The 9,269-nt window shown below is 55.3% G+C and overlaps 1 protein-coding gene across 1 annotated transcript; it reads right to left on the reverse strand.

Moving 5' to 3' along the window:
- Positions 1-56: 56 nt before the first annotated feature.
- IL27 (interleukin 27) lies at positions 57-5,507 on the reverse strand (the record flags this gene model as incomplete). The annotated part of the gene is made up of 5 exons (XM_079946209.1): positions 57-1,161; positions 2,042-2,200; positions 3,082-3,180; positions 3,265-3,437; positions 5,477-5,507. 5 exons carry the CDS (start codon positions 5,505-5,507, stop codon positions 910-912), a joined length of 714 nt encoding a protein of 237 aa, XP_079802335.1. The 3' UTR covers positions 57-909.
- Between the last annotated feature and the right edge of the window lie 3,762 nt (positions 5,508-9,269).

The following is a 9,269-nucleotide window of genomic DNA, read 5'->3' on the forward strand; positions in this document are numbered from 1 at the left end:
CGCATCCTTTCCACCCTCTGGGCCTTAGTTTCTTGGTGTGTCATTCACGGAGCAGACAGAGCCAGATGTCTGCGAGAACCATGAACTTAAGGAGTCTGACTGTCCAATGTGGCTGGTGGACCACTGCCCCGCTGGGGTCATCTCTCTCTGATGGCCTGCCTTGCCTACCTCCCCAGCCTGTCTCAGCTGCTTGGAGGACTGAGCGACGACAGAGACAGTTCTCCCCACAGCCTTCCCCCTCTACTGCGCCCACTCCTTGACCCCCCCCCCGGATTCTCAACCCCCCATCAGGCCCTGGAGAGCTGTGTAGGACTAATGCAAACCTCTGAGGTTGAAGCCGGCCTGGAGGAAGAGGTCAGGAGGGCCGGTGGTGCTCCATTTGCAACCAAAGAGAAGCAGACCAGCTGCCTTGAGCTTCCAAAGTGGGAGCTCGGTCTCAGAACTCTGCTGGTTACTACGGCAGCCACCAGCTGAACAAGCCAGAGTGGGGGAAGGTGGGCCAGGAACCCCAAAAATGTAAGATCAGAGAGGAGTCCAGGGTAAACAGAAGCCTCAGACTCTGTTCCAGGGCCCCTTTGCGTGTCGGGACCCCTTCTCTGAAAAGAAGCCGAGGCAGAGAGAGGGTGAGAGTGCTTTATTAGGCACCCAGCGTGGCAGCCTAGTCTGAGGATGACCAGCAGGTCCCCGAAACAATAAATAAACCATTTTTCTAAACAATAAATAAATATCTAAGAAATAAATATCTGGCAAGGACTGGAGGGGCCTTAAGTTATTGGATAGGGTCTGGGGCAGGAGAACAGTGGAGTCGTGCCTTGTCTAAGGCAGATGAGCCAGAGCCTGTCTGCCGGCCCAGACTCCAGTCCTCAAGTCCTGATGGGTGGAGGGAAGGGGCTAAGAAGTCACCCTCCATCAGGGCTGGGAGCTGGGTGTGGGGAACTCCAAGGCCTGGGCTGGGTTCCCGGCCTGGGAGAGCAGCAGCAGGTCCCTCACCGCCCGAGACAAGACAATTTCCAAGGAGTGTAGCGACTGGTAGGTGTAGAGGAGCCGGGGCCAGGACACCTGGGCTGACATCTGCAAGGGGCCGCCCAGAGCCCCTGGGAGCAGCCCCTCCCCCTCCTCATTCTCCTCCTCCTCAGGGAGGTTGAATCCTGCAGCCAGCACCTGTGGGGAGAGACCCATGGGTCAGAGAATGGCCCGCCTGAGACCCTGAATGAATCCTTGTTCCTTTATGTGCCCAGTGGTGCAGAATGACATCAGAGACCACAAGGGCATGGTTTCCCTGGACAACCCCTACTTCGCATCCTCCATTATGTCATCGTTTCATGTGAACTGCCTGATTTTGTTTTTGGTTCAAATAAATGGAAGTCACAGAGCAAGATGGTGCTCATGGAGCTGGCTCTCACTCATCCAGGATTGCCCGGGGGGCTGGGGACTCTGGAAGGTCCTCTCTTTCTCTCTCTCTTTTTTTTTTTTTTTTTTTGCTGTGCCATGGGGCTTTCGGGATGTTCCCCTACCAGGGATAGAACCTGGTCCCTGGCAATGAAAGCCTGGAGTCCTAACCACTAGGCCACCAGGGAACTGGAAGTTCCTCTCTTAAGCGTCGTCTTAAGATCAGAAATGGGCAGAAAGGTGATATGGTTAGTTTTTATGCTGTTTTCATTTTCGATTCTTTTATTAAGGGTAAAATTCCTGTTTCCCTTTGAAATGTTCAGGAGAATCTGGTGATGTCAGAGGATGAGGGAGAAGGGAACGTGCTTTGTTTGCTGTAGGGCCTGCTGATGCCAGATGCTGTCCTGGCTTCTCTCATTTAAGACCAAGACCCCAAGAGAAGGCAGAGGTTCAGGGGGCAGAGGTAGGACCTGGTACACCTACACACACACACACACACACACACACACACACACACACACTCAGAGGACCTGGAGCATCTCCTTCCAGACTTATCCTACCTCTGGGCAGGGGGTGTTTTCAAAGAGAACCAATGAGCCTCAATTTTGAGTGTTCATCTCTGGGGGTCGAGGAGGGTGGGTGGGCACTCTACCTGGAAGCGGAGATGCTGCTGCAGATCTCGGAGATCCAGCCTCATGGCCCACAGCTGCAACCTCTCTGAACTGGTCCAGAACCCCTGGCTCCCCAGCCCTCCCAACAGGGTATGGAAGGGGTGAAGTGTCATGGAGAGGAAGCGGAGTCTTTCTGGGGCCTGTGGAAGGGGAGGGAAGGCATCAGGAAAGGCCTGCAGGCCAAGGATGACCCACTTCAAACCCAACCTCATCTGTATTTGGGTCCCATTCCCAGCATGAACTCCAATCCCCATTCCGTCCCCATATCTATTCTCATCCTTAACCACATCTCCATCTCTACTCCCTTCCTATGTTCATCACCATTCCCATCTCCACTGTGTCTGATCTCTATCCTATCTCCTTTTCCAACCTCATTTTCAGTCACACCCGAGCTCATCTCCAACCCCCAACCCCATCTCCATCCTTCTGTCACTCTCTACCCACAACCCCATTCCATTCCCTTCTCTACCGCCCCGCCCCATCTCCATCTCCTCACTTGTTTTCATTGTGTCTTCAACTTCTTTCCCATCCTTGTTCCCATGCTTATCCCAATTCCATCCCTCTTTCTTGTGTCCAGCCTCAATGTCACCATCTCTCCATCCCATCTCCAACTCTACCCAACCCCATTCCATTCCCATCCTCACCAGCGATCCCCATTCTTTCTCTATCCCCCACTTCATTTTCACTCTCATCCCCAACCTTCTTCCCATCCCTAACCTCTTACCATTCTCACTCGTAACACCAGCTCCACGCCTCCTCCATACTAACCTCTAACCCCAACCCCATTCTGTTCCCATCCCCACATCTTTCCTTGCTCAGCTTCATTCTTACCTTCTTCCTAACGCCATTTCTTTATTCCAGCCTCATCTTTATATTCAGTGACCTACCCAGCCTCATCGAGATTCTCTCCCTCAATTTATCCCCAAATCCATCTTCAATTCAATCCCCAACTTTATCTCCATCCCCCCAGCCCAGCTTTATTGCCAGTTTGCCTGTCCCACCCCGCCAGTCCGCCACTCACAGAGAGGCCACGCCAGGCCTGGAAGGTCAGGGAAACGTTGGGGAGCTGCTCTCCCAGGGGCAGAAGGTCCAGGTTCACTCCTGGCAGGTGAGATTCAGCCTATGGGGCAAGGTCTTTTAGTGGGGGCCCGAGGGGATTGGAGATCTTCCCATCCCCAGAGCCAGCTGCATTAGGGAGACTCACAAAGTCACGGGCCTGGACCCGAACCTCGGAGAGCAGCTTCCTGGAGAGATGCAGGCTGACCTTGAACTCCCTCTGCAACTCCTGCAGGCTCCGGAGGGGCCTCCCTGGGGGCCTCGGGAATCCCCAGACACCAGCTCGAGCCAGGAGCAAGGAGAGTAGCAAAAGGCTGACCCCTGGAGCAATGAGGAGGGGGCGGGCAAGATGAGGGGAAGAGCTGGAAAAGAACTCAGGAAAGGGAAGGGACTACAGGCACGCTCTGTGTGTCATCTCACTGACCCCTCAAAACCACTAACAAGCTGTTGAGACACCATATGGCATCTCTGTACAGTGAAAGGAAAGTGCCCCTTCCCCCAGGCAGACACAGTCTTGCACAGAGTGCCCGCCTTTGCAAGCGGATCTCGGGCTGCATCTTGAACCCCACTATCTCCCTCGGCCAAGTGTCTTTCTCAGTGAACAAACTGCACGAGGGTATGTGGCAGCCTGGGTGCTATTATTCTCCCTATTTTGCAGATGGGGAAAGTGAGGCTCAGTAAGGTTGACTTGCCCAAGGGTACATAGCCAGAGGGTGAGGGGACCAGGACTGGATTCCAGATCTGCCCAAATGCAGAGCCTGCATGCTTCCCCCAGGGAACTCAGAGGAGACCGCCACCTCCCCTGGCGTGGGCACGGTCTGTTCTGCCAAGGATTCCCCGGGCTCAGCCAGGCGGCTCTGATGACCTGAACCAGGGCCCCAGGGGTGGGCTGATGATGCTGAGGCTCTATCCCGGGGAGTCAGAAGGACAGATTGGTCCAGCCTCCCCCAAGGCAGGTAGATCACTCTGCAGGCTGGGAGGAACACGGGGTGCCAGGAGAGGGAGGAGGGTCTGGAATGGGAGGCTGAACCTGTTTCTCATTTGGGTTTTTCCCTTGAACAAGTCACGTCTTATCTCTGTGCCTCAGGCTCCCATCTGTAAAATGGGGGAGTCAGACTGGCTGATTTCTGAAAGTGCTTCCTGCCCTGCATTTCCTGGAAAGAAGGAAGAGGGGCAGTGGGGCTGGAGCTCTGGGAAGAGGGCCGTGTCTTCTTCAGGGAGAGGAAATCTAGCAATCACTAGGGAGTTACACAATTCTTCTCGAAACCCAAACCAAAACTGGTCACTAAGTTGAAGTCTGTTCCTGCCCCCCCTTCTCTCCATGCCTCTTTCCTATCCATCCTTGATCTCTAAGCCCTGGGCTCTGCTCCTCGAAATGTACTCTCAGTAAAGACTAAGGGGAGATTCTGGGCGCTTCCACTACGCCCATGGACTTAACACAGGTGGTGGGTCATGCCTGCAATCTAGCATTCAGGCTCCCTGGCTTGGGGTCCGCTCTGGCACCCTGGAGACTTAAGGCAGACTGGGGTTCTTCCTAGCTCTATGGGTGGGCACCCCGAGGCCCTGGTGGATATTGCCCACCCAGAACTGAGCTGTGCCGTCTCTTACTGACCCCCTGCTTTCTGCCTGAGCTCTGGAGCCCCCAGACCCTTCCCTTGGTTTCTCCTTCCCCTCTGCAGCCAATCCTGGGGCTTTCGCCCGGCCTTTGAAGGTTCTGTCCCCGTCTTTCAGCCCTTGGTCCCTACCCCGACCCTACCATCGGCTCCTCTGTCTAGAGCTCTCTTTCCAGCCTCTGAGCTCTTCAGCCACCATCTGTAGCTTGGACCTCCTCCCAAGCTTCAGACTGCAGACCCTTGACCCAGTTAGGCTGCCGACTCCTTGGCCCCAGCCCCCTGCTCCGACTGTTTTTCCTCTAGCCAGACCCAGTTCTCAGCCAAGCTGATTGGCCCCTGCTCATCCACCCCAAATAAACGCTTCATCTATGCTCCTGGTCCTGGTCAGAGCGCCTGCCCGACTCTCCCCATTCATGCCAGTCAACTCTTCCCATCCTCAGCCCAGCCCTCACCAAACTTCCACCCTTCTGCAGAACGCTGTCCCCCCGTTCATGCCAGCCAATCTGCCCTGCCCCATCCTCTGCCCAGCCCTGGCTTGATCACTACCCCTCTGCCCCATCCCCTCTCCCCAGTTTATGCCTGTCTCACTCCCATCCTCCAGTCAGCTGTATCCTGTATCCTTAGTCTTGCCCACATAGTAGCACCTCAGCCCTTGGCGCCCATCCACAGCAGGCAAGTTCACCCATCCTCTGCCCAGTCTCAGCCAGGCCCCCCACCCCTCTGCCCCAGCCCTGGCCTCAAACTCACGCCAGCCAATGTCGCCTGCCGTCTGGCCCATGGTGGGGCCAGCCTCTTTGGACAGCCATCTCCCGGGCAGGGGGAGTCTTATACTGGGGGCTGCGCCCGGTTTCACTTTCCGTCCTGCTTGTACTTTCGGCTTTGTGTTCACTCAGTCTTCCCTCTCACCACCCCTTGCTAAAATGGGGAAATGTAATTTCCCTTCCCAGAGGGGGTGGGAGGTGCAGTGAGGGTGGTGGGAAGCTGGGGTTTCGGTCAATCGCAGCTCCTGACTCCCTGCTGCTCTACCAGGTCCAGCCCTGCCCTCACTTCCCCACTCTTGGGTGAGCCACCCTGCTCTGCTTGCTGCTAGATCCCAGAGACTCTAACCCCCTCCTGTTTCTCTTCTTTGTCATCATCATCCTAGTGCCATCACCAGCTCACTGTCCTTCAAAAGACGGATGGCCAGGTAAGGGGATTGCCCATTAGAGGGGACTTGGGGTTTTGAGTCATCCTTACTCTCTTCTGGTTTACCAGATGGCTGAGGGAGGGAGTGCCAGGGAAGTCAGGGCTCAGTGGGTAGCTGGGATGGGGTTTTGTGTGAGGCCGTGGGGTCTCAGTCTCGGCAGAGTCAGAGTTCAGTCTATAGTCAGGGTCAGGGCTGGATGAGAACACGTTCATTCAGGGCCAAGCTCAGACTTCAGCCAGAGGCAGATCTAGGATTAGTGTTCAGTCTATAACTATGATCAGGACTTGGTCTAGGGCTGGACTCAGAGCTTTGTCTGGGACCAACATCCTGCCTCTGCCTGTGTTTGGGGTCAGACCTATCAATGACCTGGGGGCTCTGCAAGGGGCCAGTTAGGATTGGGCTTAGAGCTCAAGCCAAATGGGGCCCAGACCTCAGTCTGCAGCCAAGGTTCCGACTGAGCCTGTGACTCAGGTCAGGACTCAGGCTTGGGCTGCGATGAGAGCTCAGTTGATGACCAGGGTCAGGGCTCAGTCTGTGGCCAGGTTGGGGTTCTGTGAGGTCAGGATCAGGGCTCAGCCAGGTCCCAGAATAGTTCTGGTGTTTCTGCTCTGTAGACGGCTGTCAGGGGCCGTCAGGGCCGGTTACAGATCTTCCTTCCAGCACAGCCCCGCCCTCAGCCCCACCCTAGATTTCCCATCTTCAGGGAGAAGATGGGGGTTTCTTGGTCTTCCCCCAAGCCCACTGCTGCCACTTTCCTTTTAGGACCCATGGGGTTTCCCTGCTGGGTCCCTGCCGTGAGACAGAAACCAAGGGGGCTTCCCCTTCCTATACCCTACCTCCTCAGCCGTGCCTGGGCAGGGCCGCCTGGGACCAACTGCCAGGGAAGTACCAGCACCAGCGGGGGAGCAATCCCAGAGGGCTGCAGGAGGAGAGGGAAAAGGAAGAGCGGCTGGCACCTGCCTAGCCCAGACCAGTTTCCGTTACAGTGCCCCCCACTGGTGGCATCCCATTCCCCCACATGCCATGCAGCTGGTGCTCCTCAATGGGGGGGTCCCATCCATCCTCAGACTGATGGTGAGGACAGGCAGAGGCCCTGGCTGGTCTTCCTCACATCCCCAAGTCCTGCCATTGTCCAGGAGGCATGGCCACCCACTCACCCCTCCGACCACAGCCGCTCCTGACTCTTTGCCATCATCCAGAACTGCTTTACCTTTCAAACTTTGAACCCCATCTCCCACTCTCTGACTACAACCTCCTGGCCTTCCCAACCTTCTCAGAGACCTCCCAGCCTTTGCTGCTTCTCAGCCCTTCTCAGTCTGGCTGCAGCTGACTCCTCCAGCCTCGTGCCTCAGCCCTCTCCCTGCTCCACCAACTGCTTCTTTGCCTTTGCACAAGCTGGTCTCCCTGCCTAGAATGCCCTCACTGCTTTCTCCAGAGTTCTCTTTCCCCAGCCTTCTCTGTGTGCAGACCCCTTGGCATGGGCTTTCTCCCCTGAGTGGCTCATCCCTTCCTGCCATAAATCTTGTCTCCAGTGGACATTTCACATGTCTTTATCTTGCCTACTCTATCCTCACTCATACCTCTCCAGCCATATTGGCCTTCTCCTTGCTCCTAGAACATTCCATTCATGCTCCTGCCTCAGGGCCTTTGCTCTTGCTGTTTCTTCTGCCTAGGACACTCTTCTTCATATCTGCAAAGCTCACTCTCTCCTTATTACTCTGCTCAAATATCTCCTTATAAATGGGGTCTTCACTGACTACCCTGAAAAAGGGCAGCCCTGCCCCTGGAACTCTCTATCCCCTTCCCTGCATTATTTTTTTCTACATAGCATTTTAGATATCAAACATTTTTAGATATTGAACATTTTCTTTCTCTCTCTCTCTTTTTTTTTTTTTTGGTCTGTCTCCATGCACTAGAATATGCGTTCCACAAAGATGGGAATTTTTGCCTGTTCTGTGAGCTGATGTATCCCCAGTAGCTAACAACAGCAGGTTCTCAATAAATCATTGAACAAATCTATCTTCTGCCACAAGTGTCTCATCCAGGTTCTGCTCATGGCTGGTGAGCTGTAAATTGCCTGCATGGAGCAGCGGGTCTGGGAGCAGCCAGAGTCCTGAAGTCTCACAGTCAGCTTTCTCCCAGTCTGTCCAAGGCTTCAGTCAGGGGCTGAGGGGGGTAAGGAGGCACCTGGGCTGCTTTGCATGGCTGTGGGTTGACGATCTTAGATCCTTGGCAAAAAGCCAGAGGGTCAGTGAGGGCAGTGCCAGCCTCTGTCCATATCCTTAGAGGATGGGCCTGGCCCATCTCTGCCCCCCCGGGCCTGTTTCCACAAGTGGATCTTGGCTAGTAGGCTGAGGCTTGGGTTGGGGCCAGCAGGAAATGGAAGGGATGTGGTGAGGGGTGAGAACAGCCTGAAAGGGCTGTAGACTCCAGTGTGCAGCTAACCCTTCTGGTGACCTCACGTGAGTCACTAGCCTACTCTGGACCTCAGTTTCCTCATCGGAAAGTGATCACAATTTTCAAATGCTGCCACTATTATTACATAGAGAAATTAAAACCCAGATGATTAAAAAGAGACAGAGAGAGGAACCATCCACCAATTTTTCTGATTATTTTCCAAGCCCTGTTACAGCTCTGGCCGTGTGGGGCACTCCATGGGGTTGCATGGGAATCCTGAGTTCAGGAAGCAGAAGTTAGGAGCCTCAGATGTGACATCAGGATGGAATCAGGGAGGGGAAGTCTTGTTCAAGGTCACACAGCAGATCAGTGACAGAATGAAGACTGGAACTCCAGTCCCTCATTTTCAGCTTGGGCTGGCGAGGGGAATCCCTGGGCCCCATGATCTCAGCTTCCAGATCTAACCCCTCGGTGAAACTAAGATGGGCTTCAGTGAAGGTGGGAAGGCTGGGGGGAAGTGAGGCCAGGCTGGAGCTGGGGCCACACCTCTGAGTCTCCCAAACACGAGTGATGAGGTCCCTGAGGCTAGGCACAGCTCCCACCTGCTCCCAGGAGAGCAGAGGTGAATAAAGCCCCGTGTCCCAGCCCTAATCACTGGACCCATTGTACGCATGCGCCCTGCTGCACACCACACCTAGGGTTTATTCTGCAGCGCGCACGTAAGGCCGCAGCAAGGCAGCTTGGGTGCCCCACCCCCTTCCACCCAGCTTGGGGGCCGCCTCTAAATACAGCGTCTCTTATGGGACTACTGACCCTGGGGTTGCAGGGGCAGGGCGGGAGGAGCCTGGAAGGGGAAAAGGGTTTCTCACACTCGGTCCCACCTCTTTTTTCCTACGCCCCACCCCCCCACCCCCCACCCCCCACCCCCCCCCCCCGCGCCCGCACTCTCAAACCCAG

Source organism: Stenella coeruleoalba (assembly GCF_951394435.1).
Source record: "Stenella coeruleoalba genome assembly, chromosome: 15".
NCBI classification, from domain to species: Eukaryota; Metazoa; Chordata; class Mammalia; order Artiodactyla; family Delphinidae; genus Stenella; species Stenella coeruleoalba.